Source organism: Epinephelus lanceolatus, chromosome 11 (genome assembly GCF_041903045.1).
Source record: "Epinephelus lanceolatus isolate andai-2023 chromosome 11, ASM4190304v1, whole genome shotgun sequence".
Lineage (NCBI taxonomy): Eukaryota > Metazoa > Chordata > Actinopteri > Perciformes > Serranidae > Epinephelus > Epinephelus lanceolatus.
In genome coordinates, this window is record NC_135744.1 from 37,104,913 (window position 1) to 37,130,721 (window position 25,809).

Below are 25,809 nucleotides of genomic sequence, written 5' to 3' on the forward strand. Positions count from 1 at the left end.
CATGTGTATGTTATTGCTTATTAGCTTAAAAAAAATGAACACACCGCATTGTCAAGGATAACAAGTCTTTGAATTAAACTAAAGACAACTACTTGAAACTGCAAAGTGATTAGTAATGTTCATCTCTACTCTGCATCTCCATATCCATTATGGTTCCATGAAGCACCATAATGATCATTATAAAACCTTATAACATTAATAATGTGACTCAGTGAATGATTACAACAACTTGTATTCTGCACTAGGCATGTATTAGAATGAGTGCAGGTATCTATGGCCTTTATAGAAAGGTGAATAGGCAATAAAGTCTTGCTTTACACTAAATTTAAATTGTGTCACTTAGATATTGTCCCGCTAACTGTTTCCATAATGGAAAAATATTTGTTTTATGTGTAAGGCTGTGAAGGGATAATGGATGCAATTTAGTTTGCAATTATTGTAAATGGCTCTTGACAGGAACATTAGGTACATGCCTAAAAAGTAAATGCAGTGTTTTCATCATAACCCCACATCAGCTCTAAGTGCTGAAATATGCAGTTTAATCGTCTGTTCCATTGTGAAACAGAATCAAGGTGCTGGATTTGACAAACAACCACTCTGCCTCTAATGCTAAAAGGATAAAAAGAGCTTCTGTTTTCCTGTGATTTGACAGCTATTACTTATGGTTACCTCTGAAGACAGACCCAAAGATAAACATAACGCATTTCACCGCTCAATAAAAACTTGTGTTATCATGTAGGGAAGAGGGATTGCAGTCTCAGTGGTTGCACAGGTTCATTGGTGCTAATTTCATCCATATTCCCTTCAGTCGGCTCGAGGGCCCAGCATGAGGAAGTCGGTTTCTGCCTGCTGCTGCTGCTGCTGCTGCTGCTGACTGATTTCTTACTGAACTCAAGTGTTGTTGTTTGTCTTCGCACGAAGACGCACACAATGGAGACGCACAAGACAACATATCAGTTATCCCAATCCAACTCTGGAGTATCAGACTCAGGAGATCAGGAAAATCTAAGAGGAGGTGGAATTTGTGTGTTTAGTTGGCCCAACTGAGAGAGGAACATGACAAGCTGCACCTCTTAAGAACAAAGATGGAACAGAAGATTGAGAAGAAAATAAAATCTGTATTCCCTTACATGTTAAGTTTAACTGAAATTATCTTTTTTTTATGGTGATGATTTTTGTTTTGACTTGTGTAGTTATTTGGTCAAAATGTTAATAAGCCCCCCACACAAAAAAAGGAAATTTAAATTTTATTTATTTGATCTATTAGGGTTCTTCAGGGGGCATAAATATTGGTTCCTACTGACAGTGTCCTTACTAAGATTTGTCGCCTCAGGCATTTTTGAAAATAAGTCACAGATGTCAGACAGATGTCATATGTTAATACATAATAAGCGCTATGTGTGCTTCTTGTAAACCTGCCTTGTATAAATTTTCATAGGCTAAACAGGGCTATGACATGCTCCAGTTAGCAGCGCAACACAGAAATTAGCAGTGAATGTCCTAGTAATGTAATCTAAAATGAGGACTTTGGGGTTCCTCTGTCAGAAAATCTTGAGCATTACACACTTAATTTCCTGCTTTCTGGTGATTTTTTATGCACCGCTGCTCATTAACACAAAGGCCTATAGTTTCACAGACTGGGCGAGGCGGGGACGCAGCGCACCTGCGCTTCACCAAGTGGGTGTGGCCAGGCGGATTTTACAAGTTTGGCACACCGTGCGCACTGACGCAGTTACTCCTCTTTCCCACCTCCGTCCCTCCTACCTGCGCAAGTCGGAAAGAGGGAGGAGAGAAGGTGTGAAGTGGGTTTTACACACATCACACCAATCAAATGAGCCCCTCTCCTCGCCCTTAAATGCGCTGCGCGAATGCGTAATGAGAGTTTACTCAATTCGCCATGGCAGAAGAGAGCAGCAGCGTCAGACGGCCAAACTTCTCCCAGGAGGAAACTGACGTTTTGGTCCGGGAGGTCCAAGCTTGCAGTGTCCGAATATACAGAACTGCGAGCAGACCTCCACGGGCTGATGATGCAGAGGTAGCCTGGGAGGAGGTCACCACAATTGTAAATCAATGTTGCCCGGATACACTGAGTCGATATAGAGATACATTTATGTGGTGATTGCAGATAGTCGCATTGAATTGTGGTTTTTGTGGATATTTATTGCATTGTTAATTTGCCTGACATTCTGGAAACCTGCCTGTGAGGTTTTGGTGATGTGTGCGCACTGTCCACCGGTCAGCCAAACTTCCACTACACCAGCTGCGCTCTGCCTGCGCTGACAGTAGACCTGGTTTCAGCTGCCGAGCTTTTAGCGCACCTTCGGCAAAGCCTTTTGGCACCAAACTGTCACTGCGCCAAGCTGGATCTGTCGACACCTCCCCCTGCTGCGCTGCCACACCCATCTCAGAGCACCTCGGTCTGCCAAACTACCAAACTGTGTGCGCCTTGGGTTGTGCTGCTCGAAACTAGCTCTGCGCGGGGTTCGCCACCCTGTGCCACCCTGCGCCATGCCGGGAAACTAGAGGCCAAATAGCTAATCAGCCAGTGCATTTAGGCATGTAGACATGGTCAAGATGTCCTGCTGAAGTTCAAACTGAACAACAACCGGTTGTTGGTACCAGATGGACTAGTCTGAGTAGCTACTGGGGTTGTCACACACTACCATCTCTAGGGTTTACAGAGGATGGTCAGAGAAAGAGAAAATATTCAATGAGCGGCAGTTCTCTGGCTGAAAATACCTTGTTGATGCCAGAGGTCAGAGGAGAATGGCCAGACTGGTTCAAGGGGGGGTTCTTGGCACACTTTTGGCCCCTTAGTACCAATTGAGAATTGTTAGATGCCATAGCCTAGCTGAGTATTCCATCCCTGTATGACCACAGTGTACCCATCTTCTGATGGCTTCTTCCAGCAGGATAACGCACCATGTCACAAAGCTCAAATCATCTCAAACTGGTTCCTTGAACATGACAATGAGCTCACTGTACTCCAGTGGTCTCCACAGTCACCAGACGGCAGTTCTGACGGCAAACAGATGTACAACCTGGTACTAGCAAGGCGTACCTAATAACATGACCAGTGAGTGTAAATTTATCTGCGTTTTTGGATGATTTTCTGCCATGAATCATGTATGTATGACACATTAGTGACCGAACACGCTTCGATTTCTGACACGCCTTTCATCATAACTGTCATCAGATTGAGCATTAATACATATCATTATTACGAACATAGCTGCTGTAATGATAGTGATTTGGTCTCGCAGTGGCACACCAGCCATAAACAGGCACTGACCGCAGTGTAGACTTCCCTGTGACATTTCATATTTATGGCTGTTGTTATTTTTTACTTCAGCTCTAATGGCTGACATATTCTTGACAAATTCCTGTCAGAAGGTACCTGGTTTTCTTATATGTTCTACATCAGCACCAGCCCCTGTGATGAAGGCTGGTCTATCTTATTAATGATCTGGCCACATGTCAATTCAGCAACCAACAGAAACTGACTCTACTATCCAGATGTGTAGCGTTATTTTTCTGCCACAATGAAAGAAATATTGCTCACAGACTCTTTTGATCTTGAGCATCTTAAAGGTAAAACTTCTCCTACTTTAGTCTTGGATAAAACACATCAATCACAAACCTCATGCGACTGAACTGTTTGTGCTTTCATCTGTATTCTGTTGTTTAGTCCGCCACTTTGGTCCAAACTGAAACATCTCAACAAATACATTGCCATGAAATGTTGTATAGATAGTCATGGTCCCCACAGAATGGATCTTACTGACTTTGGTGATCTCCGGACCTTTCTACTTGTGCCTCCGTAAGGGTTTAACTCTTTGTCTTTGAGAGAAATGTGTCAACAATCTTTGTATGGATTGCTGCAAAATTTGGTTCAAACATTCATGCCTCCCTTAGGATGTATTGTAACAATGTTGTGATACCTTAACCTTTCAATCAGAACAATAGTCAGGATGAGACTTACTACTGTTCTCACCCCACCTATACCTGAAGCCTGTCTTTGGTTTTGGCCCCATGACACTAAGGAGGAGACTCAGTTTCCATCAGTGCTAAGTGTCGTTCTGACAAGCATCTGTCCTCTCCAGTAGAAAAGACAGTATGATTACTTTCTGTTGCAAAGCACAACCTACAGTGACTTCTACTGGTTTAACAGTCTTGATAATGAGTGTGTCTAACTTTGATAATAAAGAACAGGGTATGCGTCTTGTCTTGTGCCAAAAGTCAGTGTAGATCTTTGTTTAACACAAAAGTGATTCTACCATAACTTGAATTGTGGTCATGATTTTTTGGTCACCTTTGTAGCCTGGATTTCATATATATTCCTCACAGCCTTTGAATAGAACATACTGTACCTGGATACTGGACTCAGTAAATTAAATCCACACAGGTACACACTGGCAGATGTTGCATCTGAGCTACATGGTACTATAGATTTCCACATGCTTTTTTATTTGCATCACTGCTGTTTGTTTATTTTTTATTTGCAATAAATGATGCACTGATGACAGATTCTTGGCAGAATACGCCTGGATTTTTGATACCCTGCACTGTGAGATGCAGCCCTAATGATGAAAACATCACTCTTCCCTCTCTGAATGTTTCCAGTGTGTCCACATACCACATCAACAATGCGCAGACTCTGACTGTGAAACAGCTCCACATGTCTTTACTTGTTACTGTACCATGGGCTTTTTTTCTGGATGCTGTGAATGATACATGGCAGGGTGCTCTGCTGCTCTGTTCACAACAGTCAGCCCGAAGGATTAGACTTGATGCTGAGGACACTACCTCCTGCATCATGGTCTGTCTGCTCACTGCTTTCATCCTGACTGAAATATCTCAACTATTGGATGGATAACCAAGAAATGTGGTGGAGATATGGATGATACTCAGTATATCCAGATTTTTGCGGACATTCATCTGTCAAACTTTGTTCTGTATATACATTCCCATCAGCCTTAGTCGCACTTTGTCTTTAGCGTTAATTACCAGATGTTAGCAAGCATGCTAATGTGCTAAAGTGAGATGTTAAACATTGTTACAAAACCTGAGTGCATCCAAAGAACAGCTCCATGCAGCCACCAGCATGGTGGTAGACTTGTGGTCTTGTTCTTTAATAATGTTGTCTTCCACACACAAGAAGGTGGTTGGATCTTGGTCAGATCCTTTCAGATTTCCACACATAGTCCAGAGGGACATCTTGTATGTCTTTTAGTCCTTTAGATTTCTTTAAAAGTATCTTTAAAATCACAGACGTCTGGATAAATGAAAACCTATTCTCTGTGATTTGTAAGTAATCTGTTCTCCTACCACAACCAAGCAAGCATCTGATGACGATCAGCTTTGCCAATGCAATGTTGAGTACTTTGATCCTTAGCTAATACCAAAACAATTTGTGCTCTTGTAAAATAGCATCTTAGCGCTTATTTATTTAACCAAAACCTAAGCCTTTTCAGATTAGTTGCCCAACTCTAATCTGGACATTAATCCTGCTTTCACCAAAACAGTTTACTTGCCTAAACTTCACTGAAATGTAATCTTGTTATTTGCTGAGGATGTGACAGAGGCACATCCAGTTTTTGTTGTTATCACATTTAAAGACGGAGTTATTTAATTATCCCTTAATCCACAACACATAACCCCCCTCAGAGTTTGTGTTTATTCAGTGGTGTTTTATAGCAGTTGTGGTAAATGGAAACTGAAGTTTGGAAAAAAAGGTTGAAAATGGTAGAACTTTTAACACTATATTCCCCTGAGAGCCTGTGTCCTCATATGTGGACATCGCACTTTGGGTTTACATGACCTTATTCTTCATTCTACTTGACTCAGACCTGTTGTCCTCATTCATGGACACTTTTTTGTGCTATCTAGTGGTAGTAAGAAGAACACAATACACTAATCCATGTAAAAAAAGATGGTGGCCATCTCTGCCAAGTCAGTCTGCAGCTGATCCCGACACAAAAGTGGACAATGTCCAAAACCTGATCAGATGTTATGGTTGAAACTTTTTTATTTATGATTAATAATGTTTGTAGAGTGATATGGAAACAAAATTGACCAATTTTAGCAACAGTAACAATCTAAGCTAATTAGAAAGTACTCATTTGAAGACACTGGGACTTTGTTATCATCTCGTTTGAGGACACTGAGACTTTATTATCGTTGACAATGTTTATTTTTTTTATACCTATCGGGTCCTACTGATCCCAAATAGCTAGGAAAAATTAAAAATACATATCAAACAAAAGTTCAGGTCTCAGGTGGATCTAGTAACATAATGTTCTTACTTTCTCATTAAAGAGTATAAAAGGGACAACAGTGAAGATTTTTTATTTTTTTTATCACTGTCTGCATAACTTTACTGTATAGTAACTAAAGGTAGAAATCTGTGTCTTCAAAGTCAAGCTGAAATTTTAATTCTTTAATTCTCCCCACTTTTTGATAAAGGGAATATTCACTAAATTTAAGATAATAACTACGGTCCTCAATTAACATTAAACATTATAGATTAAGATGAAATACTTATTTTTTTTACTTTTTTCTTTCTTTTTGCACATTATTATTTATTTCTTCTTTCCCCTAAATTACCAAATTTTTGCTCCTACATTTAAGAATCAGAAGGAACCTGTGGGAATTTTTATTATCACCTGATCAATACAATGCAATCACATTGTCACAGGCTATATTGTTCAATGTTACCACACTTGTTTATGACAGAGCATCCACCTATTTTATAACATAGAGTTCCAGTGGTGGAAATCAACTAAGTACAGTTACCCAAGCACTTAATTTTTTTTAGGGAATATTGGCTCAGTCATTGGTATACTTTTATATATAAGGCATTACTTGGTCTACTGCCTTCCTACATTTGTTCCTTAATTGCACAGAGAAGTGCTGGTCCTTACTCCTTTCATTCTCAAGGCTACTTGTTGCTTTCTGTTCCATATGCCTGTACTGAATTGGGTAAAAAGGCTTTTGTCTACTCTGCACCTTTAGCATGGAATATGTTGTAAAATGACTGGAAACTAACAGGGTTAATTTCTTTGAGCGCCTTTAAATCCAAACTGAGAATACTTGAGGCTGACTCCACTACATGTACTTGTTTTTCATAATCTGCTTGTACATTCAATACTTTTTTCTTTTATTTTTTTGTGTTTTATCAGTGTAATTTGTAACTGTGTTTTGTACTTGCTGCTGCCTATCTTGGCCAGGTCTCCCTTGAAAAAGAGGTTATCAATCTCAAAGGGATCTTCCTGGTTAAATAAAGGTTAAATAAATAAAAAAAAGTACTTTTTCGCTACTTTTCAAATTAAGTTTTTATGTACAAAAGATTTTATATACAAAACATATAATCCAGAATAAACTACCAAAAGTATATGAAGCAGTAAAAATTAGCTCCACTTTGACCAAAAACAATAACAATGTAGTGCTTACATGTATCAATAATATGACCAATAATACAACAGTATATCATTAACAGCAGCCACTCTGCATTATGAATATTTTTACTTTTGATATTAAGCACATTTTGTTGCTAGTACTTCTGTTCTTTTGCTGAAGTTAAATTTGGAATGCAGGACTTTGAATTGAGTATTTTCAAACGATGGTACTGATGCTTCTACTTTACTAAATACTGTAATTTAAATACTGCAGAGTTTAAATTAGCCCTGATGATGAAAAAAGGAAATCACAGGTGTGTCTCTGCTTAAACTGTGCTGCTTCAGCTCCTGTCATGCTTTCACATGGATCTTGTTCATTAGAGGTATAAAGCAGCAAACACACAGCAGTATGAATGTTAACCAGATAGGATATATCTGTACATGGAAGAAAACTGAAATGAATGAATTATCAAAACTGAATTTCTAATATTACTTGGATTTTTGTGACTGTCTAGCAGTTATTGGCAGATATATGCATCACACTTGACACATCTGTTCCACCAGAGTAAGAAAAAACACACATTTGCAAATTGCAAGTAATATTTGACCCAGGTCTGCTTTCCAGTAGGTTTAGTGTTTGTTGTTAGCAACCTTGTTAGTCAGTGAGATTCACCCAAATGAGCCTGCTGAGGCAATATAAGCCTCACTTGCACTCACATGCTGGTGAGGGCACACTGTGGATTCACACTGTGCATCACAGATAAAGATAACTAGGCTTTCTCACCTGATTCTTTAGTTGAAGTGACAGTAAGCGTGACGTTCTTTTGTATCACAGCAATAAATAACTGCAGTACATTTACAACATCTGCGCAAGGTTGATACGATCATTTTAAGAGGCTACAGTGATTTATAGTTTTAAAACTAACTTTCCAGTTTGATGAGTTTGTTTTAATAGTGTGTGTTTTAATATTAATTATAAACACGTTCTATAGCAGTAATAATTAACTTTCTAGCACCATCAATATCCCCTTTTATACCGAAGAGGGAAGTGATATTTTAAGGCTGACTTAGATCCAATTACAGCCTTTTGGATGGCACATGAATAGAATAAAAATGATTTAATTACTGTTTTCCCTTGTTAGAGCGTGGTAGAAGAAACTGTGATTCTTCATGAGGCGTGTATGAAACAATTAAACCTGTTTAGTAACAGATGCAGCCTTTGTGCTGAGCTGAAGCTCCTTCCATCCTAATATGGACAGTTTCCCAGAAGACTCCCCTCGATCAGAGCGGCACTCCATCTTCTTCTTGTCCCTAATGGTGATTTTCAAGGCCCTCAAATTGCTTTTCTATGTGACATGTGACCAATGTGTAATGAAGAACAGTTAGCCTCAGGCGAGCAAATGAGGTTTTGTAACATGGCCATGGAAAATACCTGTTTGCCTTTCTTTTTTAATTGAAAAAAAAAAAAAAAAAAAAAAAACATCCTTGTTTGATAACACATTATGAGTAATATTGTGCACACTAGTCCATACCCATTGAGTGCACAGTTTCCCACGTACAGTTTCACATGGTGTGTGTTTGGGATACAGGTCATAGGAAATTGCAGATTAAATAGTCAACTGAACCCATTAAGAAGAGCAATGTATTCAGACAGAGTTTTTGTGAATTTGATAGTACGATTGCTTTATTGAAAGTACAGTAGTACCATCGCCAATAGTGGGATAGTTAGTGGGCTGAAACTGTACATTAGTAGTTGAGGTAGCACGTTGAAAGGCAGATAGTTAAAGTGTTTATATGTTGTATTGACTTAAAAGTGGGCGCACTGGTAGAATGACTGACTGACAGTTTCTGTGATTATGTACAGCATACCATACCATGACTTAGTCATTCCAGAAATTAGAAAAAAACTCAAACATTGGGCCACGGGGGGAGCCACAGCGATCGGTCGCATTTTAGCCATTTTTAAGCATTTTTCTGTTGTTATAGCGCCACCCAGTTGCCAATTAGTTAAATTTCTCCAGTCACCTTGAGGCGTCCTGTTCTACATATCTACCAAGTTTAGTAAAAATCCATATGGCGGTTAGGCCTAGATAAGAAATTAGCTCTCTAGCGCCCCCATTTTGTTTGATGGGGTCAATAATGGAGGGGTCCCCTCAGATTATGTGTGGTCATATGCCTACAAAGTTGCGTGGTGATGGGTGAAACCCTTGAGATGTTATACACCTTTATGTGATGAGCCACGCCCTCCGCAATATTCATTGCGTTATAGAAGCTCAGTTTTAGTAAGTTTTCCAACTTTTGCCAAGAGGGAACTTTAGATATTGGTCCCTAGATTATGTTCACCCAGTTTCATGCAGATTGCTCAAACTTCCTAGGAAGAGATCCATTTGAAGTGTTTTTCAAAAAATTCAAAATGGCGGAAAATCTATAAACCCAAAGTTATGGGTTCTTGAGGCAAATGTGTTCCTCATGAGGAGAGGCATCTCTGTGCAAAGTTTCATGTCTCTACGACATACGGGGCATGAGATATGCCCATTCAAATTTTGCCATTTCAGTTGGTTGCTACAGCGCCCCCCTTTGGCCAATTGATGTAATATTGCTTCATTCGCATCCTCCCATGACCTTCTACCACTGTGCCAAATTTCACATGGATTGACCAAGTCAGTGAGGAGAAAAACGTGGAAGAGACACACACACACACACACACACACACACACACACACACAGAGTTTTCGTCATTATATAGTAAGATATAAGATTATGACTTTTTTTACATGACATTTTTATGACATCCATACTTTAAAAAAAAAAATAAATAAATAATGGCATTTGGTTAAGTACGTTCATTCAGTAACAACAACTCACATTTTCACACCAGAATTTAAGTATTTAAGTAATTTTGAATTTCTCCTCAGGGGGATTAATTAAAAAAAAAAAAGTAAATAAACTTAAACTTAAAATAAACTTAAAGTAGGGTTGAAATGAAATGGTAGTGAGGACATTCTTCCGTCATTTGTGTCAGCTCATATTGGTATCAGATTGTGAGAAATGAGTTGCAGCAGTTCAGAAGTGGATATGATGATTTGAAGTGTGATCCTGTTGTGGTCCCAGTCTTCCACAGATATGTCAGTAAGCTTTGCCGACTGGATGAAAGCTGATGTCTCCCTGTCTCTGTTCTCCTCTGATTCATTGGAAATTGAGGCAGGTGTGAACGGGATGGTAATTGTCTGTGTGATCATATTCTCGTACCTCACTGATGTTTAGCTCCGGGAAGTCATTTTCTGCCTTTCATCCCTTTCTGTCACTCTGACACTGATGGAAAGTGTATTGACAGCGTCCCTCAGTAGAGCAAGTAGTGGTCATGGATTGTTGGAGCGCACCGAGCACAGAAAGACAATAGATTACATTAACTTACACAGGAGTGAAGGCCAGCTCGATGCCAGTTCATCAGTGGACTGAGACCGTAAATGACGATGGCTGTGAGGTGGGCAGGGCCGTGGGGATCGATGTCATATCTCAGACAGGAGCTTGTCGCAAATGTCCAGTAATTTTCCAGATGCTAAGATTGTCACTCTGTCTCACCTTGTCAGCGATAACACTTTGGAGGATAGTGGTGGGTGTGTGTTTTTGGAGGTCATCTTGGGAGAATGTGACTAAATACCATGAACTCCAGCTGGGTTCAGTTAAATTCAGCTCTCTTCCATTATGAACACACACACACACACACACACAAACACACACACACTTAAGTTTAATTATGTTGATTGCAATATCACTGTGATGATGATTTATGGTATAGTATGTCAAAAAATGTTGTAAACAAGTCATAGTATAGTATGCCATAAAAATGTCATATGCAATTCAAAGTATAGTATGTCAGATAAAATATCATCATAAAGTGATAGTGTAGGATGTAATAAAAATGTCATGTGACAAGTCCTCGTAAAATTTGTCATAGAGATGTCGTAGTATAATGTGTCATAAAAAAGTCATGGTACTGTAGGCCATGAAAAATTGCATATAAAGAGTCTATCATATCAGTATCATTGTATAATATGTCATGAGTAATACATAAAAATATCAGTATTCTTTGTTATAAAAATGTCATAAAAACACATCACAGTACAGTACATCTTAAAAGTGTCATAATATAGCAAGTCAACTATAGGTTGTCACAAAAATCACTAAAATGTTAAACATTGGCATTAAAATGTCATGGAAAAAATTGTATGGCATAAAAAGTATGGTATTAACACTTCATAATCTAGTAAATGTTAAAAAAAGACATGATAGTGTGTGACAAAAAAACTGTAAAAAAAATTGTACTTTAGCATGTCATTAAAATGTAATGAAAAAATCATAGCAAAATATGTCATACAAATTTATAGTATAGTATACATTTACAACGTCAGAGTATAGTGTGTCACAAAGAAATTACATAAAACTGTCATAGTGTAGTATGCCAGAAAGGAATGACACAAAATATCATAGTATAGTGTGTTATAAAAATTGAAAAAAAAAGAAGAAATATTTTCACTTTTTTAGCATAGTATATTGACTTGTGAACATACTTTATCATAACATTTCTAACAAACTATAGAGTTTTAACATACTGTACCATGACTTTTTTTACATACTACACTATGACTTTTGTAACATACCATGCTATGACTTTTTTTTTTTTAATTTATTTTTTTTTATAATAGTACAGTTTTTGGCGTACCATACTTTGACGTGTTTACCATACTATACAATGACTTGTTTTTAACATACTATGATCCTTTTTTGACATACTATACTATGATTTTATTTAGTATACTATACTATGACATCTTTAACCGTTCTATACTAGTGTTTTTGATTTTATGTACACTATATGTGACTTTTTTGTAAGATACTATGGTGTTTTTTTGGGAATACTACACTATGACTTTTCTAACATCACTTTGACCGTGATGTTTTTTGCATGGTTTTGGACAACATACTATACTCTAACATTTTTCCCTGATTTTGAACTACATACTATACTATGAAGTTTTTTCATGGTTTTAGATGATGTTCTATACTATGACTTTTTTTTCTGGTTTTGGACTACATACTATACTGTGACCTTTTTTTCATGGATTTGGACAGCGTACTATACTAAGACTTTTTTTCAAGGTTTTGGACGATATACTATACAATGACTTTCTTTCATGGTTTTGGACAACATACTATTCTATAACATTTTTTCGTAGTTTTGGACATCATACTATACTATGACTTTTTTTCATGGTTTTGGACGACATACTAGACTATGACTTCTTTTTCATGGTTTTGGACGACATGCTATACTATGACTTTTTTTCATGGTTTTGGACGACATACTATACTATGACTTCTTTTTCATGGTTTTGGACGACATACTATACTATGACTTTTTTCATGGTTTTGGACGACATCCTTCACTATGACTTCTTTTTCATGGTTTTGGACGACATACTGTACTATGACTCTTTTCATGGTTTTGGACGACATACTATACTATGACTTCTTTTTCATGGTTTTAGACGACATACTACACTATAACTTCTTTTTCATGGTTTTGGACGACATACTATATTATGACTTTTTTCATGGTTTTGGACGACATACTATACTATGACTTTTATTCATGGTTTTGGACGACACACTATACTATGACTTCTTTTTCATGGTTTTGGACAACGTACTATACTTTGACTTCTTTTCATGGTTTTGGACGACATACTATACTTTGACTTTTTTTTTCATGGTTTTGGACGACATACTATACTATGACTTTTTTCATGGTTTTGGATGACATCCTTCACTATGACTTCTTGTCATGGTTTTGGGCGACATACTATACTATGACTTCTTTTTCATAGTTTTTTCATAGTCTTTTACATAGTTTACTATGACTTTTTTCATGGTTTTTGACGACATAGTTTACTATGACTTTTTTCATGGTTTTGGACGACATACTAGTCTATGACTTTTTTTTCATGGTTTTGGACAACATACTATACTATGACTTTTTTCATGGTTTTGCACGACATACTATATTATGACTTTTTTCATGGTTTTGGATGACATCCTTCACTATGACTTCTTGTCATGGTTTTGAGCGACATACTATACTATGACTTCTTTTTCATAGTTTTTTCATAGTCTTTTACATAGTTTACTATGACTTTTTTCATGGTTTTTGACGACATAGTTTACTATGACTTTTTTCATGGTTTTGGACGACATACTAGTCTATGACTTTTTTTTCATGGTTTTGGACAACATACTATACTATGACTTTTTTCATGGTTTTGCACGACATACTATATTATGACTTTTTTCATGGTTTTGGACGACATACTATACTATGAGTTTTTTTCATGGTTTTGGACGACATACTATACAGTGACTTCTTTTTCATGGTTTTGTACGACACACTATACTATGACTTCTTTTTCATGGTTTTGGACGACATACTATACTATGAGTTTTTTTCATGGTTTTGTACGACACACTATACAGTGACTTCTTTTTCATGGTTTTGGACGACATACTATACAGTGACTTCTTTTTCATGGATTTGGACGACATACTATACAGTGACTTCTTTTTCATGGTTTTGGACGACATACTATACAGTGACTTCTTTTTCATGGTTTTGGACGACATACTATGAGTTTTTTTCATGGTTTTGTACGACATACTATACTATGACTTTTTTTCATGGTTTTGGACGACATACTATACAGTGACTTCTTTTTCATGGTTTTGGACGACATACTATACTATGACTTTTTTTCATGGTTTTGGACGACATACTATACAGTGACTTCTTTTTCATGGTTTTGGACGACATACTATACTATGAGTTTTTTTCATGGTTTTGTACGACACACTATACTATGACTTCTTTTTCATGGTTTTGGACGACATACTATACTATGACTTTTTTTCATGGTTTTGGACGACATACTATACAGTGACTTCTTTTTCATGGTTTTGGACGACATACTATACAGTGACTTCTTTTTCATGGTTTTGGACGACATACTATATTATGACTTTTTTCATGGTTTTGGATGACATACTATACAGTGACTTCTTTTTCATGGTTTTGGACGACACACTATACTATGACTTTTTTTTCATGGTTTTGGAAGACATACTATACTTTGACTTTTTTTCATGGTTTTGGACGACATACTATACAGTGACTTCTTTTTCATGGTTTTGGACGACATACTATACAGTGACTTCTTTTTCATGGCTTTGGACGACATACTATACTATGACTTTTTTCATGGTTTTGGACGACACACTTCACTATGACTTCTTTTTCACAGTTTTGGACGACATACTATACTATGACTTTTTTTCACGGTTTTGGACGACATACTATACTATGACTTTTTTTCATGGTTTTGGACGACATACTATATTATGACTTTTTTCATGGTTTTGGATGACATACTATACAGTGACTTCTTTTTCATGGTTTTGGACGACATACTATACTATGACTTTTTTCATGGTTTTGGACGACACACTTCACTATGACTTCTTTTTCACAGTTTTGGACGACATACTATACTATGACTTTTTTTCACGGTTTTGGACGACATACTATACTATGACTTTTTTTTCATGGTTTTTGACGACATAGTTTACTATGACTTTTTTCGTGGTTTTGGACGACATACTATACTATGACTTTTTTTCATGATTTTGGATGACATGTCATACTATGCCTTTTTAAGCGCCCAAAATCCAAAGATATTGAAGCTGGACCTGTTACAAATCAAAAAATAGTCAATTATTAATTATGGAAGTTGTTGAACCTTGACAAATTCTACATCTTGCATGTCTGAAAGTGAACATCACACCACAACTCTCCATCACTTATTGTCATTTGAAGTTGCAATCAATAAATTTTAAAGACACGACAAGACGACTGATTTTTACAATATATTTAATTCCATTTTTTCTTACAAAACAATTCCCTCATAAACCAGAACACACAAAATGCATAAAGAAAACTGTACAGTCAGTTTTGTCATGTCTGAACGTGTTCTAAACATGAACAAGGTTATCTACAACAGTGGTTCCTATCAATGTCTATCACACCAAGCGGTTCAGCTCTGCAGCCCCCTTACTTGAGGGTTCAAGGAGAGGTACAGAAATAGTCATGTGACACTGAAGGTAGATCCAAACAAACAACATGGGCTAGCCAATAATGAAGTTATATCAGCAAGCGCAGGTGCAGTCTCTTTGTTCTTGCTCTCCTTGGCTCTAGTAGCAATGTCATACTGCTGAATCAACCTTAAGAGATAAGCGGACGGACGTGACGATGACAGGGCGAAAAAGTGACTTTTTCACAAGCAACTGTAAACCGTATGTGACTGTGAGAGATCACTGAGAGTGGTCAATGATGATCATGTTGAAGGTCTATTTTCATTACATGCATGTCTTGGAGATGTCCAATACTGTAGATGGCTCCATTAGAGCCACTGGAGAGTGACTTTGGATGGGATAGTGACTTTAGGAAGCATCAGAGCCTGAATTTTTTAAAAGTAAGTTGACAATTCTTTTTTTCAATGATACAGTGAGAAAACTGGGCTACCAATTCGACAAATTTCATTAAACATAAATGTATGTCAGATAGTATATTCTCTCCTCAGTGCAACAGTGGTCTATCATTAAGTCATTGCCTTCAAAAAGTTCATTTAGCAGGCTTTCATGCCAGAATGTATTTTCATGGCAGATTAGCAGCAAATACCTAAATCACACACAAGAACAACAAATCTGCTTCACTCCTGTGTTTAACTTTTTCTTTTCTCACACAGCGTGGCTTCTACCCTACACATTGCATCGCATTAGGGGAGTTACAGGCACAACTACATATTAGGAGATGATGGTTAATATTTAATTTGGGCTGCTGTTTGTGTCAGGGTAAAAAAACAACAACACATGAGCAGATATACTCCATTCAGGAAACTCCAGTTAGACTTACAGTGGTACACTTTTCTTAGACGGCTCCTTTGGACTTGGTCTGTGGACGGCCTTCAGAGATAAATACGAGTTCAATTCCACTTCTTTAAAACAAATTTAATGCACCAAGAAAGAAAACAGTCAACTGCAAAATCCTACAGGCTGTGAGTATTTGAGCACAAACTGTATGTACAAGAGAGCTTCCAAAGACTATCAAGAAAATATTTCCTCTTTCCATGAAGGGACTGAGCATTAGTGCTTGTTTCCATAGCCCATGATTTCTAGGTGATTTAATTTATTGGTAAAGTTCTGGATTATGTCTTATGTGTTGCTTCTCACTGATTTGTGCTGGCAGTGAAAGCTAATTTAAAAACAGATTTAGACAGGCTGACTATATTTAGAACACAGCAAATTCCAGAAATACAATGACGAAGGGCGCTAGTTTTCTAAGTATGTATGTTTTCTAATTTCAAAATTAGAAGCAGGCTTATTCATGTGATTAATTAAATGCTTATTTTGGTAAAATACAAAATTTGTCTGCTACAGGAATCAGCTTTTTGATCTATCTTAAATGTAAAATTAGAAAATGAAAACATCTGTACCAAATGGCGAAGGCGGACCTTCATTTTTTAACTGTAGTTTGAGGTTTGGAGGCTTGCAGCATTAAGAGAAAAAAACAAAACAAAACATTGCCCCAAGACTGGCACCCATTTTCAGCCAATATCTATGAGCCATCAAGCGGGATGTCCGGGCCAAGTATTCACGTACAGACATTCAGCACTACTGTCAAGGGGCAGAGATGTTTGAGACATTATAATTCCAGTAATTTCTGATAACATTATTACATCCGCAGAGAAGCAGCAGCATTGTCTTGCTGCTAATGGACCATCATTATAATGATTAGTGCAAATGGCAAAAGCAAATTACAAAGAAGATGATTGGAACACAGAGAGAACATATCTGCTATTATGAAGGACGAAGAGCTGCTGGTGTTTATTCGGTTACTGCCTCAAGACAGATAATACCGTTTTTTTTTTTTTTCAAAAGTAGGTATACACTTTCAATGATAGTAATTATTAGGAAACCTTTAAAATTATGGTCATTTTTGTAATTTAACAGTTGATAATTATTCCTGGAAATAGGATGAAGGTAAAACTGTATGTAATGCTAATGTCTTTACAATGTAGCCCTACTTTTCAAACAGGGTACTAGGTTTTGAGATACAGCACATTTTTTTTATCTCAACTATCCAGATACAAATGACAAATCCAAAATATAAGCTTTGTTGCTGACTAGACGTAACTAATAAAAAGATATTCTGTTTGTCTTACAGTCTTTTACGTAAAGCTGAATAACTACCACACGGTAAATGGAGTCTACCTGCCTAGGAGTTTGATCTTGATGCATGGCTCTCTGGGAGGATGTACAAATGCTCACAGCCAGTCAGATAGTGGAGTTGATGCCACTTTGGCACGGCCTCAGCATGTGGGGTCAGCGTAAACTGGAATCATTACCCTGAGGGAATCTGCTAAGTGGCATTTTCAGGCTCGGCAGCACAGAGTTGTGCTGTAGGTATAGAATAAATGTGAGAGACAGCGGGGGACAGATTATACCATTGCAAGAGACCAAAAGATGTACTGTTCATTTCTGGTTAGGCTTCCTCTGCGAGCGAAACATCCATTGACGACGGCTAATGGACCAGTTGGGCTCTTTGGATACACAATGTAAATAGAGGGTATTACACGTGTGCATAAAGCCAACCTCTGCCGGCATGAGGAGAATGAAAGCTTTCAGAGGGAGGATACAGTACAATACCATGACAAAGGCGAATAAACAGATGGGTTTGGTAGCTTTTAAAAGGACTCAGAACACACATACACTAAAGGCAGACAGGACAGACGGACAGTTTGTGGTGATTATATGCAGCACTGGTGAAAACGACAAACATTGTTGAGATAAACAAAATCGGAAAGCTTTTTACTCTAAAAAAAGTGAGCATTGTGCATAGTTCATAGTTCGTTAATAACCCCTCTTCAGGTACCTATTTGCTGTGATAACATGGAAGGAAGTGCAATAATGTACAATTCTGTATAGTTAAGTGCACATAGATCACTGTTGCACTGAACGGCATTGACACTTTCTCCCAATAGAAATATCACAACAGGGTTTCTTAATGTTTTCTCAATTACTCTATTTTTAAGTGTACTTTTGTTACAATAAACCCAGGCATGTATCCCTCTTGCTCAGTCCCAGGGTTGAGTCCACAACTTATGTTCACATAAATCTTTATAGTAGGTAATTTGGCCTGATCTTTCCTTTTTTTCATTTGCGTCTGTCCCTAATCCTACGTCTCTGGCTTTCTTTCTTTTCTTTTTTACTCATACCTCGCCGACCCAGACAACTGTGTTCCCTCTCTTGATGTCTGACACCTCGCAGTGCGGCGTTCTCTGTTTGCCATTCAGGACAAAGAGGGACTCGGCTGACGGCGTCACCAGGTACTGTCCGAACAATCCACTGGAGACCACTACTCTGTTGGGGCCTCCCCAGGGCCAGGCTTGGGGGGCCAGGGGCTCCTTGAGGCTCCGGAGAACCTCAGTACGGCCCGAGGACAGATCGGCAAATAGCAGGTCCGTGCCTGAGCCTGAGGTGGCCACAACCACATGCTGGTTGGACTCTGTGAAGGACGGCTGGAAAGCCAGATCGGAGACAGCTACAGGCTCGTCCAGTTCCTGGTTCAGACCCAGCTCCCCCTGGAAAGACACGGTCTGTACTATCAGCTTTGAGCTCTGCGGGTCAGGTGTCACAATGTAGCGCCCGTCTGGTGACACAAACGGCTGCCCTGTGATGTTTAGGTTTGGACCAATCACCGTGTCCGTCACGCTGTCGATGAGGAGCTGGGGCGGGGCTTGCAGGTGGCTCTTGCTCTGGCACTGGACGAAGTAGAAGCCACTGAGATGTGTGTAGGCCATGTTGACCGGTATGCAGCTGTAGTTCTTCAGGCTGATGGTCTTGACCCGGTGGAAGGTCTCCAGGTCAATCTTGTGTACCGCAGGTTCATTTTTGAGGAAGACAAAGGCAAACCTAAATTGACAAAGTTCAAGGAAAAGGTTAATAGCCTTTCTATATTTTCGGGGACAGTGATTAACACTCATCGAGATTCTCATTAGGATTCTCATTTGCTCTTTTCTCCTTCACTTCAGAAGGACAGCTGTGATGAGTGAGCAATGAGGTCGCCTGTGCTTTAAGGTTAGAGGTGGCAGAATGTCTGCGTGTGTGTGTGTGTGTGTGGGTGTGTGTGTGTGTGTGTGCGTGTGCGTGCGTGCGCGCTGTTTTACCTCACATGGGTGATGATGAGGTTGGTCGGAGGAATGAAGAAGTCGTTGACCCTCTGGAAAGTCGTGCGGATTGCATGATGTACTTCTCCGACACTGGCTTGAGGAATTACCTGTGGACACATAACAGCGTGAATATTAAATATCAATACAAAGACATAAAAAAATAAATACGTAGAGAGAGAAGTTTTATATTTTTTCATGTTTTCTACTCAATGTCTTTAATTTGGAAAGTAATCCACATGAACAAAAATTATTTTGAATCACAAAATGAAAAACAGAATACAAGACATAGTTTCTGTATGTTGTTAAAACCACTGTAACATGAAGACTGAGGTTAAGTGTAGAACCAGAGCAGTCAGCCAGGCTGACATTTATCCCAGATGAGTCTGTATTGGTGAATATGCCAATTAGTGACAAGAAATTGAAGTGCACAAATGTCAAAGAAATGTTAATTAAATGTTAATTTAGAAAGCGTTTCTCAATTATATGGTTTGCCCACTGCAGAGCACTGTCAAGCTTATATCTTCACTGTAACAAGAGTTAAACTAATTATAGGGACCCTTATCATAAATGTGCGCGCTAATACAAAATACCTTTTTAAACTCACAAGTATCATCATTGATATACCCAGGGTTAGGGTTGAAGGAGTGCTTTTTGATATTCAGAGCATATCATGATTCAGAGGTTGTCTGCACACGGCTCTCAACATGGAGGTGGCAGAGCTAGCAGCTAACCGTGCCAACAGCGTAAGCAGTGGTAACAACATGAACAGTGCTGACACAGCTGAAGGGACACTACGCTTCCACGACAACACCTTATTAGTGGTCACTGCTGTATAAACATGGCGCAGAGCAGCGGTGATAAGCGAGCCAAGGCTTTCGTACACATCAATTTGTGGCAACTCTCCACGATAACATCTGTCGCCACATTTTGATTTTCTATTTATGGAGCTGAACTGTTCAGTAGGAATACTATATTTACTGTTGAGTTATTCATTGCATCACACTCAGAGCACAGAATGTACTCTGGGCACAGACGGAGCAGCAGAACGTTAGGCGCAGTGAAAGTGAAACTTAACCATTTATTGCACCTGGTCTAAAAGTTTGCTTTCACTCGGCTCTGCAGCAGCTGCTCCTCACATCCATCAATCTGATCAGCTCTGATCAGATGAACTGATCAGTTATCCATCCCACAACTCAAACTGTTGTTGAGGAAAAAACACAACAACTCATGAACAGTTCAAACCGACCTAGTGGAGGTGAAGGCCAACTGTTATGTTGCCTGTGTCTTGGCCAAAAGTTGCACCTGAACACACAGCAAAGACTACAGCCAATGGTCAACTAGCACATACGTTCTGTGCCTGCTTAAGAGGGAATCGCTCTCCATAGCAGCAGGTGGTCAATAGGTAAATAAGGACACTTAATGACCATTAGGACAGATTGAAGATGCTAGTTAACCAGTTGGTACACTAACAACACAACCTATTACTGAAAACAAACCAAGGATATTTACGTGTGCTAGTGAACAATGATACAAACAATTACAAACCATTTCTGCAAAAGAGGTCACGGCTAAAAACATAGTCTTACCTAACATATCAAGTTTGACCCTAGCTGTCTGTTTACTTTCCTCATTTCAATTCATCTTTTAATGCTCTGAGCTGAACTGCCAATCAGAGTGCTCATTTAATGTTCTGTAAAAAGGTTCGTACTCTGCGCATCCAAAAATGTGCACGTAAAATCACCATCAAATGAATGAGACACGCACATCGGTTGATTATGTTCTCATCACCATGCGTATGTTGGTGAATCAGAATCATTCTAAATTGACAGGCGTGTGTTTGCTATTTGCAGTCAGCATACTGTCACGCCTCACGTCTCTTTACAAGGAAATCAGTTTGCCCAGAAGTATATCCTGGAAAAAGCGGTGAAGCTGTTTCTATGCATATATTACGGCCCTGACACACCAATGTCAGACCATCAGTGAGCGTCTGTGAATGTGAATAGATTACAACACACACAGAGGTAGCGTGCGTTCATTCCCTGCTCAGGACGCCATTATTCCACTTTATGTTTATGTAGCAAATGGATGTTTGCTGCTGTATTAATGCTCTGAATATCGTAAAGTGCTCCTTTAAGTGTCCTGCTCAGAGACGATCTGATTGTTGTGATAGTTAAACCTGTGACCTTCTAGCTTCATTGCCATGAAGGCTCATATCTCAGGTCTTAAGAGCCTGGACTTGTTCCCCTGACATGTCCATATATCCTGGAACAGATAAACATCTACAGTATATGACTTGATGAAACATGGCCCCATCTCAGTTCTCTGATAAAGCATCTCATTCAAAGATGGTTGTCTTAGAAGCACACACAACAATAAATGCTCCATCTCTCATGTCATACACCTGGCACTGAATCAGCATATTTGCACAGTGCAAGGAGGGGGCTAAAAAGGGTGTGCACACACTCCGATGGGCTCCCAATGCACCCCATTGTGGATGACACATGCTCCATCATGCATGCCTGCATGATCAGGTCACAGTCAAGGACAAGTGAGGTTGTTTATGGGACCCACACATGTGAGAGTGTGCATTTATTAACTTCATCATCTCCTCCTCTCCCTACAATAGGCCTGTTTTTGTCATTTTAGGGGGGACAGGGGATCTTTAAAGTGAGATAGCATGTCAATGGTATATGCTGCATAGTAGTGGTATGCATCAATTGAAAGCAGGGAACCTGAAGATTAATCTGAGATGAAGCTCACTGACAGCGCACTGTCTGACGTTTTCTTTTTGTCATAAATATGGAATAAACACTGTTTTGTTTAGGTGCCTATTCAAACTTTGAACATTTAGTGTGTGAGGGCTTAGAACAGTATGATGGAAGTATTTGATGGCCATTCACATGCTCAGTTATGTCTCATAAGCAATTTTTGGCTGGATACTAAATGTTACACAGATGTGTTGCAAAATTTTAGCATTTTTTACCACTCAAGAACTGATAAAAATGGTCAAAAATCCCCCCTAAAATACCACATTAAGAGACCTTGCGGAACAGCATGGATTTTTTTTATGCTGCTCCTCCTGATGTGATATCAAATGCCTCCGACATTTTGAGATTTTATGTAAGAATATCATTTTTTGGGGGGATTGGATGGCTAGCACTTCTCTTCTGGAAACTGCTGAGAACCCCTCTAATTGAAAATATACCTATGAAAGCCATACATCCTCTGAACGCCCTAGACCTCTAGTTTGTTTAGAGTTTCCTGAGGCTGCGATTCTCCAAGAGGTCACAATAGGTCATATATATTTTTATATATAATAGTTTAATAAAATATGGTCTTACTACTAGGGGTGGGTGATATGGCCCCAAAATAATATCACAGTATTTCAGGGTTTTTTTTTGTGATATGACAATTTAGTAAAAATAAAAAAAAGTTATTAATAATTTAACAAAATAGAATTGCAAAAAAATAAGTGATACAGTTTTACTGTTTACAGTTTTGACTGTGCCCGTATTAACATGAACTGGATGATGTGGCAGTGCAATAAAATAGCCACTACAGGGGCTACTATCATCACACATTAATAAGATTGGGCTCATAGAATCGAAAACAGTCTCAGCTTCAGTCATACCCAAATTATGCAAATCCAAGTTACCAGTTTGCAGAAATATTCAAATACACTAGGTGAAAGTAACATTTGTACTGCATGCCAAAAACTGCATAGGACAAGCATAAAGTGGGTATGTCTCTAAAGGGCAGACTCATGGGCACCTATTGAGCCCACTTTCATTCAGATATCTTGAGGTGAGAAGTCAATGGACCCCATGTGACAATGGCCGTGCCACTTTTTCCCTCGGCACAATTTTGCCTAACTTCGGAGCATTGTTTAACCCCCTCCCCTTCCTGACTCCAGCTTTAAACCTCAGCCCTCTACAGCCTCCAGAAGACAATAATGTTGGCCGGGAACGCTGTCATCCCTGCGGAGTTTGAGAGGTTAAAAGCAACCAGTCAACTTCTGCTCCTGCTTCCGCAGTAAAAGCAGCTCTTTTTTCTTCTGATTTTTCAGACTTTATATTCTCAGAGAATCTCGGCTTATTGAAGCAGCTCGAGGTTTAGACAGCTAAGCAAATGTTGCTGGAGAGAGTATATAGACTATTGTTTTAAAAGGAAAGAACTAAGTGTAAAATCTATTTTGATGTCTGCACCTACGCCACTAAAGCTGAACCTCTACCTGATGCCCAGTGGGGGGCCACACTCCACACTCTTCCCTCAGAACTATCAAATGCAAGGAAATAAAAATAGCACTTTAAGTTGCAGAGTTGTTACTTTTGCTACACTGCTGCGATGCACCTCAAAAGCTCTCCCTCTCTCTCCATCCTCCTGACTAGCTCATCCATTTTTAACAAAATAGATCTGCCTGTTTTTCACTGCTTGTGAGACATAAAAAGAATCCTCATTAAAGAAAAAGGCATTACAACAGTTGCAGAATACAATGACGGGAGTTAATGAGGTTCAATGTAGTATCGCTCATGTATTATTAGGCAGCCTCTGTGGTCTCCAGGGCTGCAGGTGCTCTAAACTTAATGCCACTGGCTTCTCTTTGTCATCGCTCATGCTTGGATTTCATATCCACACACTCAGCAACGAGGCCCAATTGAGTTTTACTCTGCCCCTGCCTCGCTGGCTGCCCTAATACCTGAGGGGGATTTGGTTCTGACTGAGTAGCTTTTGCTTTTCAACAACATTCACTCTGCAGAAGCCTTGAGTAGCTTTTTCCCTTTTTTAACTTCCCATCCAACTACAGAACACCCATATAAGATGGGACTCCTCAAATGCTCCAGTGTATTTGTGTAATCCAGAAAATTCAATAAATCTTACAAGGCACTTTAATATTATCCACTGCAGCACATGTTACATGATTTTTTTCCTCACACACTGTCAGAATTACTTGTCTTGTTGCTCCTGGGGAGCAATAAAGTATAGTATGGATTCCCTAGAAGATTCAAAGGCTTGTTGCTTGAGATCGATGCAGAATTTTAAAGCTTGAATTAATACTTGGTGGTTATTTTTTACTCTCCGAGGTGTAAATCAGTTTTTTTTTTTAAATGTATGCATACAAAAAGGAGAGAGATGGTTGCTGATATACAGATCAGATATTTATGTGTTACACTCCAACACTAAATGAATTCCATTAGTTGCCATCCAGTGTCATCATCTTACATCCTACAGTGGTAGTGCAATAAAGGTAACAGGCCAGAATCAAACAAGGAGAGACATGGTGTGGGTCTTAACCACCAGGCCACTAGATGCCCTTGATTACATTTGTTTTTTTAGACTGTTTTTTCTATGTGAAGTTATTGTAGAATAAAAATAACATTTGAGAAGTTTGGCTTCTTTTTTCAAAGGTTTTTGGCGATAGGCGATAAACTGCTTCCCATTGCCAGTAGACCAGAACCCTGTACATGGCTCTGTAGTAGACCAGTATGCCTTTCTGTTTTATATTTATTTATTTTTTCTCGTGTGTCACGCTGAATGTCACAAACGTGCCAGAGAACAGGTTAGTTACAGTAGAAAGCAGCAGGGAGGCCAGTAAAAATGTTACGATGGTTACTTATTTTTTAAATCTCCTACTTATTCAGTCGCTCTTTCAAACTCTAAGCTGACAAATTTGGAACAGTATTTGAGTGCTGCTTGGACAGAGATGGTCAGAATTTGCTGCAGTGTGTCACTGCATCATGCTGGAAAAGGGGTGAAAATTAGTGAGTCAACCCTGGTGACTAATTTTCATCACTGCTGATTGGAGCTGGAGCCGATAAATACCTGTGACTACTGAAGAGTCCTGGGAGTGACTGCTGATTGTAATCTTTACCATTAAAGACAAAAGCCAGATGTATGTGGGTGTTTTTTTTGTCCTGTGGGAAAGGGGCTAAATTAATACTGTGTTTCACACTGAAAAGAGATAAGATGAGTGACGCATCAATAAAATGGAAAAAACAAACAAAACTTCAAAATAAAACTAAATAAAAACTAAAATGTATTAGATTTTTTTTTACTGTATATATGGAGATTATGTTGCC

General features: G+C 38.7%; 1 protein-coding gene across 1 annotated transcript in view; it reads right to left on the reverse strand.

Moving 5' to 3' along the window:
* Window positions 1-18,751: 18,751 nt before the first annotated feature.
* The window catches only part of fstl4 (follistatin-like 4), a 301,753-nt gene continuing 294,695 nt past the window's right edge, over window positions 18,752-25,809 (reverse strand). Inside the window, exons 15-16 of the mRNA XM_033646324.2 lie at window positions 19,730-19,839; window positions 18,752-19,475 (exon numbers count right to left, since the gene is read on the reverse strand). Of these exons, the coding sequence (XP_033502215.1) occupies window positions 18,773-19,475; window positions 19,730-19,839 (813 nt within the window). The 3' untranslated portion in view covers window positions 18,752-18,772. The remainder of the gene's footprint in view (window positions 19,476-19,729; window positions 19,840-25,809) is intronic.